The sequence below is a fragment of the Gallus gallus genome, chromosome 12 (assembly GCF_016699485.2).
Source record: "Gallus gallus isolate bGalGal1 chromosome 12, bGalGal1.mat.broiler.GRCg7b, whole genome shotgun sequence".
In the NCBI taxonomy this organism is placed as follows: domain Eukaryota; kingdom Metazoa; phylum Chordata; class Aves; order Galliformes; family Phasianidae; genus Gallus; species Gallus gallus.
This window is the reverse complement of record NC_052543.1, coordinates 1411710-1435810: the sequence shown is the minus strand read 5'-3', so window position 1 is coordinate 1435810 and position 24101 is coordinate 1411710. Positions and strand designations below refer to the sequence as shown.

The window sequence follows — 24101 nt, the reverse complement described above, 5'->3', positions numbered from 1 at the left end:
CTCAACCCAGGAACAGCTGGAATGCCAGTTTCAGAACAAACATCTTTTAGTACTTTAGAGCAGTGCAAACACAAGCCCAAATTGCTGCAAAACTTTCCTACATAGCAATACACAGTGAGACAAAAGCAAGGCTGTAACACTGAGCAGCGTGTGTTACTATATAATGATGCTTGATGGGAACATTCTATGCATCAGATTGAATGTTTTTCCTTCCCAAAATGTAGCTGGATAGCTATGCCTTGACAAGGAGTCTCTGTTGACTCTACACTTCAGTTATCAAAAATGGGTTGGTCAGTCACTGCTTACAAATTGGAAGGTAAACAGGGAAAAAAGTATAGTACTCCAAAATAGAAGGTCTAACTGAAACACTGCAAATGTCAACTTGAAAATTAAAGAGCAGATGATTTAATAATCTGTTTGCTATTTAGACTTCATCCACTCGCTATTTTCCAATCGCTAATAATAAGGGCAATGGAAGGAATTTAAACAACATTGTATCAATGTTTAATTTAATCTGACAAATAACAACATACAATCCTTTTAGTACTCACAGCACACATCAGCACTTCTAACATTTTATAGCAAATTACACATCTGCAACCCCTACCGTTTTTCATGTCAGTACGAAGGGAAGGAGCTTCAGTTTCATAAAATGAAAAACTGAAAAAAATGAAGCAGGATTTGTGCACCTTTGGTTGAGAGACGTTTAAGCTTTCTGGACAAACAGATTTCTGTGTGCTTGCTGAACAGACAGAGCCTCATCACATCGGCACCCCAAGAAGCTGCGTTGGGTGTGAAAGCAATGATGACATCCAAGACAAAAGTCTCCTAACATAATGGTTCACAACAGCTTGAACCTCAAACAAAATATCACTGGTGCATAAACAGAGATTCCAACCTTCACAGACATGCTTTCACCTATGGTTCTTCAGATTCACCGATACTTCTATTTTTTAAATATTGCTTTAAAGAATTAACATTTCACAAAGGAGAACAAAGTGACGAGACTAGAGGCAGCTTTTGGGTTGTGTTCTTTTTGCCACTGCAAAGCTAAAACACCAACTCTGAGATGCTGCAGTGTCACCTCCTGCATATCGCCATCTATCTTTAGTAGCCTTTCCAGAAGCTGCCACACAGACTGCACATATGGTACAAAAAACCTTTAGAATCTATGTGACCTATGAGAGTAGAACTATGTTCCCTGTATATATTTGGAAAAAAAACAAAATAACCACACACACACACAAAAACCAAACAAAAAAACCATCAAACCTACACCAATGCTTTCAAACCTACTGCTTACTCTTTGCACTAATTATTTTATAAACAGAGTATGACACCATCTAAGACTGATAAGCTAAAATGACAGAGAAGTGGTTCCCAATAAATAAAGCTTGTATGACTTCTACTATGGGAAAGTTAAGCAAGCTGTGAGGTTTACATCATTTCCTTTAGGAAAGTAATACAGATCCCTGCTAGAATATTTGTTTTTGTTGGTGTACCTGAAGCTTCCCCCTCTCATAATCAGCTATCTCCTCTCCTTGCTTCTTTCCCAGTGTGTGCAGATTTCTAACACATACAACCTATTAACTTTTTCAATTGATACAGCAGAACATCAACTAGATTTGCATTTAACATTTAACCATTCACTCATTACTACGATTGATTTCCATGACTAATGAGTATTACAGCTGAATCCCAGGAAAACCAGACCTACTTCCCCAATCCACAAAAAATGTTTACCACATAAATTAGAACAAGACATTCAATATCTTTATGCTGAAAACAGGAACTCAGTATTTTTCTTTTGAGTCAAAACATGAGGAGAGACATATTAAAGGCTCCAGGGTGCCCGAATGCAACAGTACTAGAGAGTATGAAGGCATTTAGAAATTAACAAATGTGGCACCCATGACTCTACCAAAACAAAGAAAACTCTTACAAAACAAATAAAAGAAAAAACCCTGCAAAATGAATTGATAAGATCAGAAAACTACTCAGTATACCAGGGTGGTTTTTTTTTGTTGTTCGTTTGCTTTGTAAGCTACATCCTGTGTTTTACAGAACTGGAACTAAAAACCAAACAGCTGACATTACCTGCGTCTTCTAAAAAATACTGCACTGCCATCAGCACCTTCCCCTGAGGCTGTAGGTCAAGCTGTGGAAAGAAAGATACCAAAGGTGAAGTATGTGGTAGACTGAAACTCCCAGGAGCTTAAACTGCTCTCCAAGCAACCAAAGCACAGCATTCAGTAACTACTGGATTGTGACCCTATTCCACATCTCACAGCTGCAGCTGAACCAGGTGCTTTTATCCTGTTGTTTTTACTAGTATGTTGCATTGCTTTGATGTTGACCCAGAAGCTCAGTGCAGTCACAGTTCATTGTTTTTACACGTTCCCTCCCCTCTTCTGAATTTCACCAGCATCTATTTTTACTTTCAGTAAATACAATTTGCAAAGGAATCCAGTTTTAAAACTCTGTACAACAATTAATAACATTATTGACAGCACAAACCACAGATACACCAAATACTGTCACACGCCATCAGAAAAACAGCAATGGCATCAAAACCTATTTTGTTTTTTCCCCCTCACGCAGTTACACCTGATTTCTCTGGTCAATCCTACTGACCAACATCATTACAAAGCTCCCAGAGAAAAACAAGCGCCTTTCAAGCCTACGCTCAGTAACCACTACTTCCTAACCTGTGGCCTTCATAAAAGATAGGAAGCTAATAAGCATGAAAGAATGAGATTCAGTCTTTACCTTAGAGCAAAGTACCACTGGGTTCATACAACTTGGGAAAAACAGGATACACCCATGAACATATTTCCACAAATCCCATTGCCCTACTGGGATAACGGCCAATTATATATATATATTTTTATTTCTAAGGCACTGTCTGACATTCAGAAACATCCGTCTAACAAAGGCAAACAGTTCAGTAACTACTGACTGTCTTTCTCTCCAAACACAAAGCCAACCTTCCAAGCTACACAAAATGAAGTGACATCTTTGCTGAGCACAATGGTTTACGCAATTCGTGACTGAGGTCATTTAATGCTGAAGGTGACTAGACTAGAAGCAATTATTTAGAACTTTTTAACAGTTTTAAATAATTGCTTTTATCCCAGAATTCAAGTTAAGGTGGGGAAAAAAAAGGTACAACTTCAGAGAATAACAGATGAATGCAAACCAGTGAGATATTACTGAGCTTGCAGAATCTGCAAAACCTTTCAATATTAAACATCACCTTGAGCTTTCTGTTTTTCACCTCCAAGATCTGTTTGGAGGTGGACTTGTGCATACTTAGAAGAGCAAAATCCTGCTACTTACAATAAAAATGTACTTGAGATAGATAGAATAGATCCTTAACAAGTATTCCCACACTAAGCAAGGCAACAACCGGATGCTCCCTCCTCTGCTACTTCTATCTAGCATTCAGGATGATCTACCACTGACTTATCCACCCCTTTCCAATGGAGAACCAGCTTTGTCACTTCTGTGAGCAGTGAGACTTGTCAAATCAGACATATCCATAACTAACTTTACTATCCACTCATCCTGCTTTAGTTGGGCCAGTGAAAAGGTCTTTTCTCCTGAAGCATTCTGGGCAAATTCAGCAGCAGTCCATTCCAGGCTTGGAATATGAGACTATACATGAGAATTTTAAGGAGACCTGCTTGTATTCAGAAAATACTTATTTTGCATCAACTATACTCCACACAGAGATAGGGCAGTTCCCGTAGCATCAAATACACATACTTTTTGTGCAAACTGTCTGGAGTTCAGCTTTACGTACAACTGCATGTTGGGCAGGAATATGGCACCTAGCCACCCAGCTCTCACCCAAATCATGGGATATCTAGATACTCCTTTCTGAATCTTTTATCTCCATTCTGAGAAATGTTGGCTAAGCAGGACACTAACTAGAGTTGTTTCAAAATCTGACACACTATAGAATTCTGTGCAACTTTAATGCCACATCACATTCTCACTACGCTTTTTGTTGAACCAGGGTGTGAGCAACTTCATCAAATGAAAAAAGAAGGAAGAAATCTTATTTAAACTTATTCAGGTAGAGAATAGGATTTTATAAAGATGGTATCAGTAAAACCCTAAGTCATCAAAACCTCATTGCAGCACATCAACTGAATGAATGACATAGTATGTTCAGTATTTCGATTTGTGGGCTCATGGTTTTGATCCTGCCTGTTCCTGCCACTTACTCCTCTCTTGACACAAAAAATACGTTTTTAATTTTCTTTTTATTTGATGTTTACAGTGGTAATTAAAGATCATTCAAACACAATTATTTAACAGTTGCTCTTTGGTTTTACGTTGTTTGACAACAAACAACCTCAGTATTTAAAGCTACAGTAGACCTTAACTTCATCTCCTACATTATATCCTTGAATCTGACTCTCAGAATTGCATCCAGCATGATACATGAGCAAACAGCAGGTTTAGCAAGGTGCCATACCTTTTGACTTCATCTACAAAACACTAGGCACAGAGGCAAGAAAAGATACCATTAAATCATAAACGTCCATTTAAGCAGCATCAAGCCAGATAAAACATTTTGTAAAAACACATTTGTAAAACAGAAACATCAAGCTGAAATGCCTTAGAATCAGCTTCACTTTATTCTCTGGAGGAATTACAATGATCAGATTAAATTTAAACACAAGCTAACTTCTATAACAACCACTAAGCTTTTAAAAATAGGCACTCTGATTTATATCAGTACTTCATACACTAACATCATTGGTTTCATTGTTAATTTCTTGAACTCTGTATATAATCTGCTTCAAAAAAGGCTGCTAAAGTAATGGTCTTACAAGTCCTGCAACACAGGCGAAAGGGATCAAAACACTCATAGTTTAAAAGGCATAAAGTGCTGGTTCAGCTTGGAAGAAGCAGAACCAGGTCAGCAAGTTTAAGGAATTCAACTCTTTCCTTACCCAGAATTCTGCTTTGCCACTGCCCTTCTTGCAACGCTCCGCCAGGACAGACACACCTACAGTCACTTCAGATAATGGCTCTTCTGCTGCTTTCATGAGAACAATCTGAATCACGCGTCCTTCATAAATGTGGGCATCAAAAGTAGACTTCCATTCTGGATACATGGTGGGTTTCCTCTGAATCAGAGTTTTTCCTCTCTCTGAAAGACACATCAAAAATGGAGAGAAACTGTAAAACCAAGAGGCAAAGCTCACCTGGACCAGCAGGATATGTAAAGGCAACAAAGGTGTTACTGTGCCACCCCAGACTGGGGCAGGCAATACCTGGCCTGGGATTAGTCACATGCATTCCGACAGGGAATATTTGCACTGCTGCTTTCTGGCATCAATCTCCACATGTGATGTGTTATCTGATTATAGTGAATACCTACTGCTAGGAGGTAAGATAGATGTTATGCTGACCTAAGTTTAAATTGAAACTTGTGGCGGAGAGATGAGAGGTTCCACGTTTCATTAATCCACTTCCAAGTCATCGCAGCATTGCACTTCTATTCATAACCAAGTCCCTCTCATTGACACTGTACTCTCTCTGCTGTGCTTTGCCACTTTTTAACAAGCATCAGAAGGCCGTACGTGTAGAGGTACATACAGCACACACAGACCCTGCACAGTTAAAGAGTAAGGACACCTGTTACCTTCATTTCTTCTCGCCTTCAGTTTAGTGTACCAACCAGCTGTTTTCTGTCCCCATCTGAAACAGCCATCAGTGTATCTGAAGACCTGGCCATCTCAGTAATCCCACTGACACATACAAAATGATACTTACTGCCTTCTAAACAACCACATCCAATGCAACTCTCATACATGATGCCACCTCCACAGCACTTCTCTGATGTGCTCCTAAGCCAATTAGTCCCCGTCTGCACTCAGGCAACTGAAAATCATTTTGTACATTCTGTACAATTTTTTGCTGCTTATCAGGATTATTTGCTGCAATAAAAGTGCTTTCTATATGCCTCTTCATCTCTGAATGGTATTTTTCCCTCCTGTAAGAGTGCAATCTGTTCTTAAGCTATCAAGGCAGCAGCAAAGCAGATTAAATAGCTGGACCCTTCCCCAGGAAGCTGCAGTGTGATCTGCTGCCTATCATTAGCCATCAAATTTTCATTCACTTCAATGAAAGAAGAATTAGACAACTCTTAAAGAAAACAAAACCCAATAACTTCCTGGAAATGTAGGGCAAAGTCCACATTCATTCAGTAGCAACTTCCTTGATGCACGTTGCTCAACTGTGCTGAGCTATTCACACTAGAGTAAGGAAAAGTGCCCTTCCTTATTAGGGAAGGCCTACCCACAACAGCATTACAAATTACAACTTTGACAAGCACACCAAACTCTCCCTGCCAAGAAATATACTAAAATGTTCACGTAGCTACCTGAGGACCTCTGTCATTTCACGGCAATCTTGAACATTCCTCCTCAACTGAGTCAAATGCTTTTACCTGAAATTTGGGCAACCTTGCAGACAGAAAAACTCAAAAACATTAGCAGTCCAAACCTACTTGCAGAGTTTTGTACTTGTTATTCACAGCTATGGAAGAATTTGGAAATATTATAGTGAAAGTATATCAAGTAAGCTCAAAGAGAAAATCATTTAGTGGTTATAAAGATGGACAATAAAGGCAAGGTTGAATTAAAAGTGAGCTGGCTGAACTGCAAGGGTTTTATGTTAGCCTCTTTTTTGGGTTGCTAAAGCCAGACTCCTTCATTAGAAAGGCATGCTTCAGCCAGTATCCTTGGGAATACAAGAATCTGCAGCCATTTGCAGGACCTTTGGTGATAATTCACAATTTGCAGAAGCAGCAGTACTTAACAGGTGAGTTGGTAACAATCTTTGTATGGTTTTTAGTGGGAAGGACAACTATGTCAGCCCATTCGCAGAAGTCCCCCTGTTCCCATGCCTCAATTATCTGCTTTGCTCAGTTACTATGCACATTCTTACCCTACGGAAAACTGGAAGAAGCTACCTGAATTAATGGCAATGACCTCCAGTTTGTCCATGCTGCTTTTATAGTTAAAATCATCACAGTATCTGCCTGTAATTGAACACTTAAGTATGAGCAACGAACAGCCTTTAAAACACTGTTCCTACCCTTCCTGAATTCAGGTTTCCATTATTTCTCTGCTAACACTAGTGGCTTCAAATTCCTTTTCATATTTGTAAATTGGCTTAATGCCTAATCATCAGGCAAATTATTTTCTTCTTATATAACAAGATTTCCTCAGTCATGCTTCATTATGCAAACCCAACTGAAGTTATTCCAAACCTTGTCAAACTGGCAACAGGAGCATCAGTTTCTTTTCCTTAGCACCTCCCACCCCCAACTAGTCACTGCTCTGAGGTTCACAGCACCCTTCTCCCCCATCTTTCACTACTTCAAAGAGAGGTGCAAGCAGAGAGGAGAAATGGTGGGACAATTCCACTTGTCAGAAAGAGACGTAAGCTGACAAATTGTAAAGGGGATTTATTTAGACCACTTTCACACCTCCACACGTTCTAACAGAATCGGTGCTTTGAACACAGCTTCTTTAGAGCATCTCCCATCAGACTAGAAAAGAACCTCTTTGGAGCTTAATGCATTTGCTAGATGACAGCATTTTCTGGAAGGGGTACTCTGCTTTTCCTGCATTCTTTGGCATTTTGTGAAGCCCTAGAAACATAAGGCAGGATTTAGAAGGCTCGGTCTAATCCATACAGCAATTCCTAGGCTTTTCTCTCTCATCCTGTTTGGTTGCAGTGCATATTCTAGGTAAATATTTGAAACTATTATAAACCTTTGAAGAAGTGGTCTTTGAAGGCTGCAGGCCTGCTCAATGAGGAGATGCTAACAAATCTTTAGGTGCAAATCATTCCAGGCAAGTAATTCTGCCAAAAGCCTCAGTTACTATTAGAACAACCAAATACATTTGTCATTAGTATCCATTCTCCAAGGCAATAAAACTAATGTACTGCGGTATGCACAAGAAGGGTATTCTCAAACCTACTGCAGTTCATATCCCTTTTATTGACACTCCACTACACCACTCTCTCTTGCAGAGCCCCTGTGAGTGCAGTCTGTTGCTTACAGAACTGGAGAACTGGCTTTAATTAACATTTACAAACTTATGTCATATAAAGCTAACGACTCAACTCACACAAAAGTGATATTTCAACTGTTTCAGCTGCTTCACTATGTATTTTGTGGATACAATGCATTTCACTTGTTGGTGCCGATGCAGGAGAAAGAACGCTTAGACTTCATCCTGCCAAGCGCTGAGCATTCTGGCTGCAAGGACAAGAAAGCTCTAACAAAGAAGCCTCATTTTACAGCGGGGGTAGAAACAAGCCACTGTTCATTCTCCCTTTCTGAAAGAAAGGTTCATGCTCATGTGCTCAGCATGACAGGAACAGCAGGACACATTACCATTCACAGACTAAGAGGGACTGCAGTATTTCTCAACAGTTTATTTGTAATCAAAAAAGCACCACCACTGGTAAGCTCACCTGTAGTCAGTGCCTCCTTCATCTTGATAGCGCAGAAAGGCTGTAGTTGTTCCCCTTGATTCTGCACAGGTCCCAGCTCAAATGAGTTGAAAGATATCCGTAAGAAGGGGGCCATTGTTCACAACAGTGCTGATGCACACCTGCGCGGAAACAAATGAATAGAAGACCTGGTCTGAGACATGTGAGAAAGCAATGCACAGTGCTCAGCCATCACAGCCAGTACAACTCATGCTCTGAAGTCCGGAAGTCTTATATGAGGCTTTGAGACAATGAGTCCAAAGTAAAAGTGGCCCAAACCAAAACAAGAAACATCACCAGTATGACTAAAGCCTTAACATAAGACGCTCTTTTTTAACTGTACCCAGTTTGACTTAGATCCTCCTCAATTTTTAGTGGACCGAGACCACTTCCATTGAGAGATACAAATTATCCAAGAAATCGCAAAGTAAGAGACAGTGGAAAATTCAAGTGGGAAAACTGCATATATTTCTTAACACACTGATCATCCTTTGATTTTCAATTTTTTTTTTCCTATAATAAAAAATAATTTCTTTTGGAGCCACTTGTATGACTATATAGAATGAGTATATTTAAATATGTATTCCTACCACTACAAAATAACAGCACCGAGTCACTTGGTCTAAACTGCCAGGAAATGCAGGAATCCAAATCATCTAAGTCAGAAAAGTGGTGTTTCCCTTGTCTTCCCTCCTTCTCAAGAGCTCCTAAACACAGAGCAGATTTCAGCTCACTTTGCAGCACCTCCAGCAGTGCAGTTTGCTGTACGCCAACTCTTGCTTGGTGAAGGAAACATGAATTACTCAAAAGGAAAGGCAACAGCATTCCTTGCCAACAGATGACTGAGTGCAATCAGAGAAAGGATTAGGAGAAAAGAGTTGACAAGGTACTAGGAAGAGATGATGGAAAAAGGAATGAAAAGTGGGCTGAGCTGGCCTTTATCTGTAGACCGTTAACTAGCTTGGTCAAGCAGATAGGAACAGCATTTTAAGCAATCCTGCATATGCTTGCCTTTTTTTTATTATTATTATGTAATGACATTGACCTGAGAAGCAATTAACGTTCTTTAAACTCTTAAGGCCCAAAACAGTCATTCAGATAACTGACTATGAAATCAGTCTTTGCAGCAAAGCAGAATACAGCTCCTACCGCCATCTTCTGACACCATGCAGTATTCTTACATGGAAACCATTTGCAGAAGAAAAAAAAGACTTATGACTCCCTAACATTTATTGAGTTTTTATTAATGGAGTGGTTCACAGAATCATGGAACGGCCTGGGTTGAAAAGGACCATAACGATCATCTAATTTCAACCCCCCGCCTTCTCTTCAGTAGAGTAACATGAAGTTAGAAAGCAGGTTGAGGATTACCTGGCACCATTGCTAGCTCTACTTCGGAGGAAACAAAATTGCTTCTGACACATTCTTGGCAATACCTGGCAGAGTATTTGCAGGTAGGCCAACAGCCACACACAGAAAGAATGGGACACACCCAGTTGGTGAAGGGGCTCCCTGGCTATATAGGCAGCACACCCTTGCAGGAAGCAGCCTAGGTGCAAGAGATGGCCCCCCTTCAGTGCCCGCCCCTTAGATGAGCCACAGGCTCACCCAGGCTCTCAGTGAAATAACAGCCCTTCCACTCTAATCCACTGGTTGACGTGGCTTCGAGCACTATTAGATGAGACTGGGGACTGAGACAGCCACTCCAGGAGAGCCAAACAGCTTTGTAGAAGTACTATCTGACATCTCCCTTGGACAAAGGCAGCTCATAAACAGCTTTATTGAGGAACATATTTTAACTGCCTGAGAGAGACTTGTGCTCAGTGTGCTCAGACCTACCTCAAGTGATGGGCTGTATGACTCACCAGCACCAGATCACATCATGTTACTCTCAGTACAGATGCAAAAGAAACCAGAATTCATAGTATTTCTGGGGAAATAGCTTTAGGATCCACCCAGGCCACAGGTAGAAACAAGCTAGGTAGGTTACCGTGCAGCTCCCACTGAAAACTTTGACAAAATCCACCAGGTTGCAGAATAACTAAGGCTGGAAGGGAAAACCCAGCTAGAGATCACAATTAGAAGATAATTAGAAGGAATCGACAAAGCAAAACTAACAAGTGCACTGATTTCACCCCAACTGAAGCCAGTATGTCTGAAGGAGACCATGAGGCTCGTTACTGAGCATTTACTTCAACAGCAAATTAACAGATGAAACAAAAAAAAAGGTACAAAAAGCATATGGATTTTGTATACCCACACAATCTTCCTTTGTTCTGATGCTCTAATGCAAAATCTGCTTCCAAGGCCACGTTTTCAACTCTGCTTCTCAAAACACTGCTTCTTAGTTTTTGTTTATGGATATTTTAGTTTCATAACATTTGGCTTCAGTACTATCTCAAATCCTCACTCAGAAATGCAGTGCTAAACACAAGCAATTAAGGAGTCAGAAGGAAACACCAAAACCCCATAATTCTGTGACGATGGTTGCAAGAGCTTTCCTTCAAGGTCACCGTGAAGGTCACTAGAAGATGCCTTTCTACTTTTCCATTTAACAGAAAAAATGTCAACAGACATCCTACTGTCACAAAAGCAGCTACCTATTCCTGCCATGTTTCTCTTCAGTGGCTGCATAGAAAATCCCACTATACATGACAGACTGTATATTGAGATGCAGGGAGGCTGCTTAAGTAAAGACAGGAGGATTAGGATTCACTCCTCAATTGCTTTCCAATCTTCATCTACACTAAGATACTGCACTTGACACACACTGGCTGAACTGCTGTAAACAACAAAAACACACCCTACTAAAACTGTTTTTGGCAGCAAGAGAAATTCCAGAGAGATCCACTTTAATTCAACAATGTTTCTAAAAATCCCTGCTCATCCAAAGTTTTGTCACATCTGAAAAGCAAAAGCACCCAAAGTAATACATAATATTGCTCGCTGCAATTTAGAGAAAGTACTTCTCTGGTCTCCTTCAAAGCATTGACTCTAGCTTTAAGTCAGACCTCTGTCTGTCAAGAACTGCAAAAAACCACCAGCTATGACCTGAAGGCAATTTTACAGTGGACTCATATGACCTGTATTACTGCTAGGAAGCATTAAAGCCAACATGTTTTCCCTTAAGTGTGGTGATTTTATCCAAACTGGTGGAGAAACTGAGACGCAAACTCCAAAAGTACTGCGACTGAGAAAAAAACCACTCTGGGAAGATGCCTCAGAAGCACTGTTTTGCACCAAGTACCCATGATGGCCACAGTGATTCACACCATGCTCCTCAATGCTCCTCGGCACATTCATTTCAAGGACCCCAGTGCGCCCTACTGCAAGTTGAAGCCACGTCCAGTATCACCAAGAGTGGATTCAGTAAAAACCACATCAACTTCCAAGAAGCTTTAAAATTGAGAGCTATTGACCGTATTCGATATGAAAAGAAAATCAACCATGTTACTGTTGACTATCATAAGCGTGGAGAGAAGAGAGTGAAAACTGAAACTTCTTCACAGCGATGCCAACATAGAATGGGTGAGTGCTTAGTTTTTGATGTTGCATTAGAATAAAAACCTGTGAGACACAAGGCTTCTCTCCTCCAGCAGTGCACAGCAGCTATCGGGGACTCACGCTGAAGCTGAAGGCATTGCTTGTCACAGTTCCCTTGTGCTGTAATTCTTCCTTGCTGCAAACAGTGTGTACTAAACCTTTAGTAGAGTCCAGGAGCAAAGAAGCAGTTGTGACTTTTGCACAAAGTGGGAAGCGACACCAAAGCAGTGGAGGAGGAAATACTGCCATGCCAAGAACAGGTTGTGGATGCCCAGTCTGTAGAGGTGTTTAAGGCCAGGTTGGATGGGTCCCTGAGCAATCTCACTGAGTACTTGATCTAGCAGCACTGCCTGTTACAGAGGGCACGGAACTTGATGATCCTTGAGGTCTCTTCCTCTATGACCTGAAGGCAATTTTACAGTGGACTCATATTACCTGTATTACTGCTAGGAAGCATTAAAGCCAACGTGTTTTCCCTTAAGTGTGTGATTTTATCCAAACTGGTGGAGAAACTGAGATGCCACTCTATGAATCCATGATTCTAAGAGCAGAACGCTGAAAGGACTAAAAAGTAATGGAACAGTTTGTCCATCACTGACACAGATCTATACATTCAAGCAAAAAGCAAAATGAGAAGTCTCCGCTGCTGAACTGAACCTCTGATTTCCTTCTAACAGTCAGAAAAGCAACAAAGTTCCTGCATTTTGCAGATGGATGTGCAGCTGCACACACACCAGGGTCACGCCTTTTCCCTGGAATGACTGCTTTCTTTTCTGCTTCTTGCTGAGATCCCTTCCAAAGCCACAAAAAAATGCTTTGGGGAATGCCAACACCAGCAGCCAGCATCACACGCAACTGACCAATGGGTGTTCACCCCTGAAAACACGTTGTAATAACTTCTGCTTCTTCAGATGCAGAAATACCATTTCCATTATTTCCAACTTGCAGTGTTGCCTTTTTTTTTTTTTTTTTACACAAGGGTTTCCTTTCCTCCATTCTGGCAACGTACAAAAGGTTCAAAAATGACAGCAACAAACTATTGCCCAGCTTCCCTTGCCCCCACAGAAGCCTCAGAACCACGACCCAGCTCTCTGTGTACTTCCTACCGAAGGTTCTGCTAATTTAACAGTGATAACACAGGAAAGCCTGTAGGTAGAGATGCTGGCAACGTGATTAACATCCTTTACCTGTGCACACCACTAACATGCATATTTGCATTTTTATTATTCCCTTTCATGGTGCTTCTTGCTTACATTGCAGAATAACTCACACAAAGCAGACAGGATGGCTACTGCTTCCTTCACAGGTATGCACTGCGCCGATCAAAATACCGTCTTCAAGACAGAAGCAGCAGTAACTTTGCTGTAGAACATGTACCTGAATCCTTTGATTAGAATCATTAATCATGATACTTATCACTTTTGACGTTGCAGACCAACTGTTACTCTGTAGAGAATTTTCACATGTTCTGATTCAGGTCCTGTCCTCTATTTGATGTTGTGGGGGAGGATGATTGATCTCAAAAAGGTTGATCTCAAAAAGAAGCCAGTTTAAAGAGTTTTGTTATATTTGCTGTTATCAGCCTTGTCAAGATGACAGACTGCAGCACTCTGTATCAGCTGGACTTCCTTAAGCACTATGGCATCACTGCTATTTCAGCTAAAGGCTGAAAAGGTACCCATAGCAAATGAGGTACCTACAACAAACACTACAACATAATGCTAAATGCTGACAGATGCCAGAGGAGGCAAAAAAACCCATTAGTTGCAACTTGACTGGCTAAATATCTTGTTTTTATTTACTCCAGTAAATGACAGATCCATTTGTCCATGGAATCCAAGAGTGGTAATTAGAAGCAGGAAGCCTCCCAGCAACTCTTTTGATGAACTGTCACATGGAGAAGACTTTACAAACAAAATAAAAATAAACCTTAGAATTACAACTAACGCACTATAGGTATAAAAGCAAAATATATAACGCATGAGGAAAGCAATGCATCTAAAGCATTTAGAAATACTTAACAAAATGCACTTACCTTCAGGAAGTCAAACATTAAAAGAACATTTTTAAGGCAGCCCAACCACCTATAACATCTGCAGCAATATTTCTAAAAGCATTTACAAATAATTATATCAAAGGACTTAGGTGAGAAAAGACTGACAAGAAATCTAACAGTACAATTTGATTTCCTTGCTCTTAAATCCAATGTCAAATGTATATAGTTCTTTTATTTTTTTTCCCTAGTTCACGACTACAAAAAGGCAATCCTCTAAATTCTACTGTAAGCTATATATATTTTGGGATCTGCTTTGTTTTATTCAATAGCACATGCAGAATGGTTCATCGTATCCTACAAATACAGCTCAAAAATAAAAGTGTAGCTATCGCTTCCTTCTTTCCTTCTCCCACTTTTTTTTTATACTTCTGCTTTTATTGGGTTAGAACAAGACCAGAAACAGAGAATGGCATAATAAAATCTGCTATTATTTGTGTTGCAATAGCACGGACAAACTCCAGCCAGATAAGCAACATTCCTGGGGTTTCTCCTGCCTGGCCAGAAGCACGGATAATTCCGCGTTTCCACGCCTCTTCTGCATGCTCAACAGTCCCATAACTGCCCGAATTTATGGCTCTCTTATAAGCTGGTGATACTTCCCCATCACTTACAGGCCAAAAAAATTGCTGATGCTTTCCCTACATTTAGTATGACAAACTTTTCCAAATACGAGCATCAGAAGCCTTTTTCTGAACGTGCCAACTCTTCAGATCTTCCCAGGGCAAATTTCTGGAAAGCAGCACAGAATGCCCTTTTTTGGAAGGGCAACATTAGGAGCAAAGTCGTCATTTTTGATATTCCACAACTGCTAGTTGGGAATTAGGAAGTCAAGTCAACTGCTTGGTAAGAAATGAGTTTAATTCACTTTTTTTTCCCCCAAACTCCCAAGCTGTCCTTCCTGTTTGAACACACAGCACTACCCAGTAAGTGACAGAGCTGTAAGCATGCTGCCCTTCACCTTTATCAAAATCAAGCCTGAAACAAGAGTGCAAAAGAATCCTCTTCATTAACTTCCATCACAAATATCAGACATTAAGACCACATACAAGGAGAAAAATTGCCCAAAGCCCCAAACTTTGTTAATTCTGACAGCACACACCACTGCAGTGGCATGGAAAGCCTACTCCAGCAGGCTGGCTGTCAGCTGGTTAAGAAGCTCTAGGTGTGGGAACAATACATTAGTATAAAATCACACTACAAAATGGGAGTGTTAAGGAGGCAAACAATGCTAGCTCTGTGCTTGTGTTACTTAGGACTAACTAGGAAGGCTTTTGTCAGACAAGGGAAGGGAAGTAAGTTGAAGCTGAGGGTGTTTTTTTTTTTTTTTTCCAGCAATTAAATAATACAGTTCCTCCACACGAGAGGAAAATGGTCCGGTGAAAGGGATGAAGCACTTCCTCCCTACCTTAGCAGGCTTGGGATAAATGCCAGCCACCAGGCCCGGTTGTGGCAGTGAGCAGAGTCCTGTGCACCTTCTGCATGTCAGCTCGCAGCTTCCACTTCCTCAACAGCGCTCAAGGAACTGCCCAGTATTTAGTCAGCATGACTCAATTGCAAAACTCAAGTTTATCATGTGAATATGAGTTCCTCCAAAGGAATAATGCAGCACTGTAAGAAGGTTCACAGCCTTTCCTGAAGCAACCAGTAAGCCTGGGGAAAGGCGACCTCCTCCTGCAGCTTGCAGATGCATCAAACTGCAGGACAGGGGCCAAAGAGAACCCAGCGATTTGTACAGTGTCTGTTTAGGTACCACAATAACCAAGAAGTAATCCTCTCTTCCATGTTCAGCTTCTGATATCAGTGCTGTCTGTCTTCTCAGACATCATGGGCACACAACATGTTGCTAGCTCTCTGCCTGCATATGCAAGGTTAAGTTCCCTTCTGTCAGAGCTGTCTGGAAGCTCACTCTCCAGTGATTTCCAAAGAACTACTTTTCCTCCTGTCCCACTTCTACAAAAAGCCTTGGAATTCTGCATTCAAAGAGGAAAAAAAAACCATTGGCAAGTAATAAAGATATTGGACTGAAGATACTACTTGCTCCTGTGAGACCATTTTTGCCAGCAGGTTATGCAGAGTGTTGTAATGAGCACAAATGAGTGAGTCCACTCCACTGGAGTCCTTCAGGAGGAGCTGCACACCAAGCCCAACCTTCAGCTCCATCCTCACTCTTGCTGAGTATCTGATTCAAGAGAAGCACTCCAGGCCAGGCTGGATGGGGCTGTGAGCAACCTGGGCTAGAGGGAGGTGTCCCTGCCTACAGCAGGGAGCTGGAACTACATCATCTTAAAGGTCCCTTCCAACCCAAACCATCTTATGATTCTGTGAACATTTCAGGTTTTCTTTCTGGTAGAGTACTATGTGCACAAAGCTTATTTTCTTTGCTAGCATAAATTTCCTGGAATTTGAGATACGCTTCACAGAGGGCAACACAAAACACCAACAGCATCTTAAAACCAAACAGAAGACAATGTGACAACACTTAACTGAACTTTTACAACCAGTGTACATCTCCTGCCTCTTCCATTAACGCAAACTGGTGAGTACCATAGAGACAGTACGACAATCATTGTTTAGGAAAAAACAAAAACACAGGAATTTTATCTTATTTCAAACATCTTGGGTTAACATCTCTATAGGAACACTAAAGGAGTGAAAAATGGAAAAAGAGGAATTGCGTATTCAACTGAAATAAACAAAAGAAAACCACAAAAAGGCCTAATGAACACTGCAATTAGAGAGCAGTTTTTCTTCACATTGCTGAAAAACACGAACAGATTATGCAGAGTAAGTGCCTCTTGCAGACACAGCCCTTCAAGCCAGACCTCTGTAATGCCGCCAGCACTGTGACCTAACCCTGCAAGTATCTGGAAAGCTACAATATCCATTAGCCAAGAGAACTGTATCATCATTCATACACACTGGAAATCTGCTGCTCAGATTGCCCCCTCAGATGAAATCCACATTCAGTTCCTAGATGCATGCTTTTAATCAAGGCTTTTAGAGTAAAAGGACACAAGACTTGGCAGCCAGAAGTTTTGATCATTAGCTGCATTCTGAGTTGCAGGAGCAGATCCAGCCCTCCCTCCCGACTGCTTCTTCCTTTTTTTCTTTTTTCTTTTCTTAACTTTTTGAGAAGCCATATTTTACCCTGAGGGCCACAGACATATTAAGTCTGCTTCCATCAGAGGTTAGCCAGCACCAATTGTAAGTATTAATTACCAGTAAACATCACCTTACTCAAGACTTTCTGTGGCATAATAACTGAAAACAGTGAAGTCACAGAGGGATATGCGCTTATGAACGCACCTCTCATCTCTGAAATAGAGATGAACTCAGCACAACTGAGTGGCAGCGAGGTACCTACAGGACATGCTAAGTAATGAATGACTGATAATGAGAAATTAGAAAGGAGTGAACCTAATCAAACTTAATTAAAGGCGTTTGCCCCACTGTGATGTGAAAGCTCAGGCTAAGGTTGCCAAAAGCAGGAAAACAAAACCACAAACTGCTTTTAACTGTCTCCCTTCCTTCCTTCCTTCCAGACCACTTTCTACAGGAAATGAACATTTAAAGCTCCACAGTAGCCCTGGCATCCCCAGCCGGAATATATACAGAAGTATGGGCAAAGCTTATTAACAGCAAGGTCCATTAAAGAGTAAAGGGATGTTAGGAGAGCCATGGGTTATTTCCAAGTCATTCTGCCTTTTACAATAAAAGTTGTAGCATTAACTGCAGGTGAGATGATGTACTATTTAATACCAATTTTAACTTCTTCCTTTTTAATCCACAAGATAAAAAGTTAACAGCAAACCTTAATTTTTGACCTTTGCCTGAGTTTTGTTGTTTAAATATATAAACTCAACATTCTACAACAGTTCAGATGCTGCTTTTACTTAAAAAACACTTTGATGTCTGCCTAAGAGCCATATTAAGTCATCTCCCACTAAGTAAATAAAAATACATCATTTTAGTACCCATGCTGGGGAAGAAAAGCCGTAAGCACTGATGTAGCTGGGATACAGCACAGCACTGGCCACCTTCCAGAAATACCACTGGTGATCCTTGAAAGACCCAAACTTCTGGACGATGAGCACAGGTCTGACTATCAGATGCATAATGGCCTGCCAGGACTTTGTCCAGCCAGTACTCATCCTGTTCAAAGCTGGAGAGTTATATAAAAATGATGTGCTTGGTTTGTACACACAAAACACTTCATATGTACTATATATAAGGTAGGTATCTAATAACTTCCTTACCACTGCAACTCAGCAACTGTGCTGCTGTTTAATTGGATTGCTGCACAAAAGAATATAGTGAAAAAGAAGATATGAACTTGAAAATTCATATAAAAAACTGCTTGTAGAAAGAAGAGACATTGGTAACCGAATTGGAAGGGTTATCTGCAGACTACCCAAACAAGTAAACGAACACAATCTGTGTTTCAGTTCTGCTTCCATGTCCCAGCAAGCCCACAGAAGCAATGGAGCATGTAATGGTTTTCCTACAGACAAGCTTTCCTGGCTCATTATGGCCTATCATTTCCTCCATCACTAAATGGATAACTGAGTTAAAGTCTTGGCAGCTTCCAAGTATTTCTGCCTTTTTGCTACGCATGTCCTTTTGCCATAGAAGTGCTCCTTCGTGATAATTTTGATAGCAATCTTTCATATTTCTTGCTGAATCACAGACTGCTATCACTAGATACCACCTGTACCATGTCGTGGATGCAAAGCATATCTTTCGGATGTCACTTCTGTTAGATCAGTAAGCTACAAAGGACAGCACATGGCTGCTACCAACACAGACAAGCTTCACAAGAAAACCAAGCAGCTGTAAACTGTAATGCTGCTAAGTCAATAGCATACACCACGCACAGCAGGCTCCTCCCAGTCTCCCTGGTACAACTGTACTTTAAGAAGGGATGAGCAGGGTAATGAAAAGAAAACGAGAAGCAAAGCACTAAAACCAAAACAATCTTGGTTCCACACGCAATGTTCCCATTTACAATTAGAGCAGATCCCTTTCTTAATTGTCAGCATGGAAAGACTGCTCATCCCCAGGCAGTGGGGTGGGAAATTTGCTTTCCACGTGGCGCAATTTGCTTGTGTGCATCTATCCTTAGCACTCTGCCCAGTTCTGCCTCCGAGTCTTTCCTAAGTATTAGCTCTATCTGTACTGTCTCAATTCTTTCCTCCTTTCAGTGCCAAGCAGCTCCTTCTCACCTTTTACTACGCTGCTTACTTAATCACAGCCTACTCAGTCACCCTCGCATTCCGTATATCTGCAGTACCTTCCACTGCCACACAGCCATGGCCGTATCTCCTGTCTCACTCATCAGAGCAGCTCAGATGAACAAGCAGTGTGTGCTGCTCTCCTGCTGCCCCCAGCAAGCCATGCTGCCAGCACTGCTCAGCCCAGAGGACTCCTTTCTGTCCTCCAGGGTTAGTTCTCCAGTGCCCACAGGATGCTGTCCTTCCCCCACAGCTCCACACATTTCCTTGCCCTACAGGACTTGATGTACATAAACACTGTTCTAATATTGTTTCGCCGTGTTAGCAATCAGTGCTGAACCCACAGACCCATTACGTGACCACAACCAAGAGGCAAGCAATACAGCTGAAAAGAGGCAAGTAAGATGTCTGTAACACACTCTTAAGGAAAAGCCAGTCCACAACATGGATAATTTGAGAGTCCCCTGTACTGAGTAAACAAAACTGCAATCAACTTTGGCCAAATGTATTCGGACTCTGTGGGAAAGAGCTGCACAGAGCTCCATCTGCAGCTGTAACACACAGCCCCACTATGATGCTGTGGGAATAGGCAGAAAATAAATATTTACTCTGACCCGCAAGAGGGCTATGCTGAAAAGTGTATTTGCCTGTATGGTGGAAAGTTTAATTACAAAGTCATTCTGTTAATACAATTTGTATGCTTGTGAAACATCCAAGATGCAGTTTTCCAATTAGAGTTTCAGTGGCTAGGGTTTTCTTAACTGCTCTAAAATTAAACCTCTAGAAATTACATTCATTTATGCCATGACATTTATCTGACATGAAATTGCAGAATTATGGGGGATAAAAATAAAAGAACACTTAAAATTCATCTGAGGAAATGTAAAGGGGGAAAAAGAACCTCATGGCTCCCTTTTGTAAGGAGTGTGCTCATTTAGGTGTACTGATAACACTGGTTGTTGGTATGATATGCAAATGTATACTGTATGCAAAAGTGAGTTATGCCAAGGAACAAGAATAATTTCCAGAACAATCCCCCCACACTACATTCCGTTCTGCTGAAGGTCAAGGCTTTCTTAATCCAGTATTCAAAAACTATGAGAATAATATTTGCACCAGGTCGTCTTGATATTGAGCATACACTCAATAAGTGCATTAAAGGTTTGATATAAACTTGACTACCAAACACAGAATCATAGAATAATTTATGTTGGAAGGGACCTTTAAAAGCCCCAACTCCCCTGCACTGAGCAGGGACACCCACATCTCCATCAGTTGCTCACAGCCCTTGAGTCTTTCTTGTCATTGCAAATCACCTTAACACGCTTCTTGAGCAATTCCTTTACAGTGGAAGATATTGACTCACCTGTATCTGTACAAGTGCAAGCAAATTAAGAGAAAATGAAAATATCTCCTTTAAAATAACATTCATACCATATTCTTAGCCACTCACATTAATACACTGTGTTAATCACATAGCAAACTGGATTTGTATATTGACCTTTCTCTGAACACATAACGTTAACTGCTCAGTGCAGCGTCAATACACACTGGCAGACCTGTACAAATGGGGACACTGGGAGACATAGGAGTTTAGCTCCATAATTATTCCAGACTTGACTAAAAGCTCTGTAAGTTGCTTCCTCTGAGTCATATACAAAAAGGAACAAATAACACAAGTACTCAGTGCTGTTCTGCAATGACAGGTAGCCCAGGCACTGCAGAAGAAACAGACTTTATCCAACTGAAAAGCAGATCTGAGAGGTTCTAGAGTTTCTGCTCTCTAAACTGAAAATAATGAAGTTCTCTGGATAATTTGTAGCAGCAAGGTTAAGAGACAGTTAAACTTTCTCTAGCATAATCTACTGAAGTCACAACAGCTACAAAAAGCAATGGTTATTTCAGATTCCTGTGAAGACTCAAAGGAATACAGTAATACATTTATGATCTTGGCATGAGAGTCAAAAGAACTTTGTTCAGGCTTGTAATGCACTTGTGGCTGACTTCCACAGCCCATTCCCACTTACTAACACCATCTATCCACTAAAAAGTAAAGCTGACCAAAGAGATTTGGAAAGGTATGTCTAGTAGCAAGGTGTCAGCATATCTGAGGGTCATAGTCTAAAGTCTTAAGAGTCAAGAGAATTACAACTGCTTTCAAAAGCAAGAAGTCAATGTTGTACTTCAAGGAAGGGTGTCAGCACAGCCATTTTCAGGCCGTTTCAGCAGCAATTCTACTTTAGGAGCAGTGAGTTACTAAACACATATTCAACATTTAATCAACCATCTTTTAGTAATTTAGGGAAGATGTATTACGTGGGGCAGGTTAATTAATTTGTTCGTATGATCAGACACAAGAGAAGAGTATTAGGATTCTTCCCTGGGGTGAATCATTCTTGAAAAACTCCCAGCTTCCTCACTTACTCGTAAGCCAGGGGCCAGCAGTGGTGATTAAATATGTAGCTCTGAACTGTGGGGACTGGTAATCTCCCATTACAAGTACTTCATAAGTAGTTCCAGTCATGTAAGTTCTATTTCTGATCTAAAACAAAATCAGCAAACTTAAAGACTTAAGTTGAAAACAACTGCACTGAATTTCCAAGTAGCATTCCAAGGTGTCTGTAGACAGTCTACTCACCTTTGAGATACACGTGTATACAATTACAAGCATGAATATTAAACAGACGTTCTTCAAAAGCTGTTCCTTTCATGGGTCTGGAACAAGTTCCAAATGGCATGAAAACCAAAAGTGATTCTATCACTATGGTAAGAGTAAAAAAGATTTTCCTACCAAGGCAGAGCAGCCAGCAAAATGTAGCATGTATTACCACAATACTAAATATACAAGCTGGGTATTCCTCAATTTCTTTTATAGATTTTAAATGCAAATCCACGAGAATCACTTTCTAATAACATACCTGGTAACTGCTGACACTCAAAACGTTTCCTAAGAAAGATCACATATAACATCCTCTGAAGCCCAGAGCAATTTTACGGGTTACGATGGTGGCTGGGCTTTGAAACCAGCCAACTTGACCACCTGCCTACAAGGTATCCTGAGTATAACGGATGGCAAGACTGGGCTCCAAACATGCTCATTCTGCTATTATTTCCTAACACACGAGTGAAGAATTATTTGGATACAAGTGTCACAGCACTTGATCTAAATTCCTTACTTTGAGGAACACTACAGCCAAGGGTCTCCATCCCTCATTCTGGTACAGATGCACAGCTCGTGTTAGTTTCAGCAGGGATCTCAAATAAGAAAAAGAAAAAAAAAAAAAAATCACAGCAGCATTCTTTCAGTTTCAACATTTGCTGGACTCACTACAAACAATCACTGAAACTTCATTTTCACATTCTAAAATAAACAAGAACAGGGAGAGATTAGATTACAAAGCAGTAATCAGCAACTTCTGTTACCACAGAGTGAGGGGCTAGTGCCCGTAAGGGGAGCCAAGATCCCAGTAACTACCCTTTTCCCTTGTGTTTAACCTTGATGCACCAGGACTGTGAGAAACCCTTTAACTGCTTTGTTCCTTAGTTAGCCCTAATAAAACACACTTGCCAGAGTGCTTAATTATGAAGACATTAGGTGCAAACTAGAATATTATGAACAGAAGGAATCTGTTAGCACCAACTCTCAGCTCAGCTGGCAGCAAATCAGAATTACTCCAGCTGAATCAATCCCACAAACAACAGTTACATACAAGAGCCTGTATTTAAAAAAATGGAATTGTCTATCACAGCCATGCCTGCAGAATAACTACCACAAGGCACCTCGCTGGCGGAGGAATTGCAGATAGCACAATAGCCAATGGAAACTCTGAAGCATTACCAAGTTGTCAAAATATTGGGTAGCTGTACTGGAACACACCAAACATGAGCAGACACTCTGTCTGTAAGTTTACAAACACCCCACAATAACATTTCAGCATCTAGCAGGAAAGAGATGCTCAGACACCACACTGAAGGCCAACAGTACACGTAATGCAAAATATGACTAAAATCAGCCAACAGAAATAAAGAACATACTCAAAACCAGAGCTCCCTAAGAACGGAGTTGTTTTCTCAGTGGTATCTAGTAGCTGAAATAAAAGTTTAGGACCACACGGTGTGCAGACAGTAGTCAGCAACAGCCAACACAGAGTAAAGGAGAGATGCACGTGCTTAACAAATGACTCACACGTGTTTCGAAGGGTAACACAGCTACCTCAGACAGTAACTATCGCTTCTGGATGTAAAAAACACATTCTGTAAAGCCTGTAAATGGAAATATTCCAGCTCAAGTAAGCTAGGGGAGCAGATGGGAACATGGAGTCAACTAAGAAAACCTACTGAAGAACAGAGAACAAAACCACCATGAGTGGAATGATACGATGCTGAATTTTTTTTAACAGATAACTCCCAATTCTAGGATGTAAGCCATTAAGTACTGTAGGAAAAAAACACTACTGTGCCACAACCTGGCAATCACGCACTCCATGACTTAAAGGAATGAATAGCTCAACATAAGTGCTCTGATCTTAAGGTACTGCCAACTTCATCTCTCATGCTCCTGGGAGGTGGCAGCATCCCTGTCAGGATGCATTCCAGGGACCACGATTAGCAGCTTCACTCAGCTCCTAACGAAGCACATGCTTTCTTTGGAGGAGGCGTACACCAAAGCACACACCAGGAAGGGATGTGCCGGATGCGTCAGCCCTGAAAAAAGGATTCCTGCCCTGCAGCAGTTTAAGCAA

General features: G+C 40.9%; 1 protein-coding gene across 16 annotated transcripts in view; it reads right to left on the bottom strand.

Annotated features, from left to right (window-relative positions):
• Window positions 1-24101, bottom strand: part of PRKCD (protein kinase C delta) — a 63620-nt gene that overhangs the window by 21947 nt on the left and 17572 nt on the right. For 13 of the 16 annotated variants that reach the window (XM_040646176.2, XM_040646178.2, XM_046899869.1 and 10 more), the window contains 3 exons: window positions 8512-8651; window positions 4968-5167; window positions 2098-2158 (listed from right to left, as the gene is read on the bottom strand). In XM_040646176.2, coding sequence (XP_040502110.1) covers window positions 2098-2158; window positions 4968-5167; window positions 8512-8626 — 376 coding nt within the window. In that variant the 5' untranslated portion in view covers window positions 8627-8651. Of the gene's footprint in view, window positions 1-2097; window positions 2159-4967; window positions 5168-8511; window positions 8652-15533; window positions 15635-22535; window positions 22615-24101 lie in introns of those variants that run through there. The other 3 variants (XM_046899862.1, XM_046899865.1, XM_046899866.1) reach the window with 2 other exon arrangements.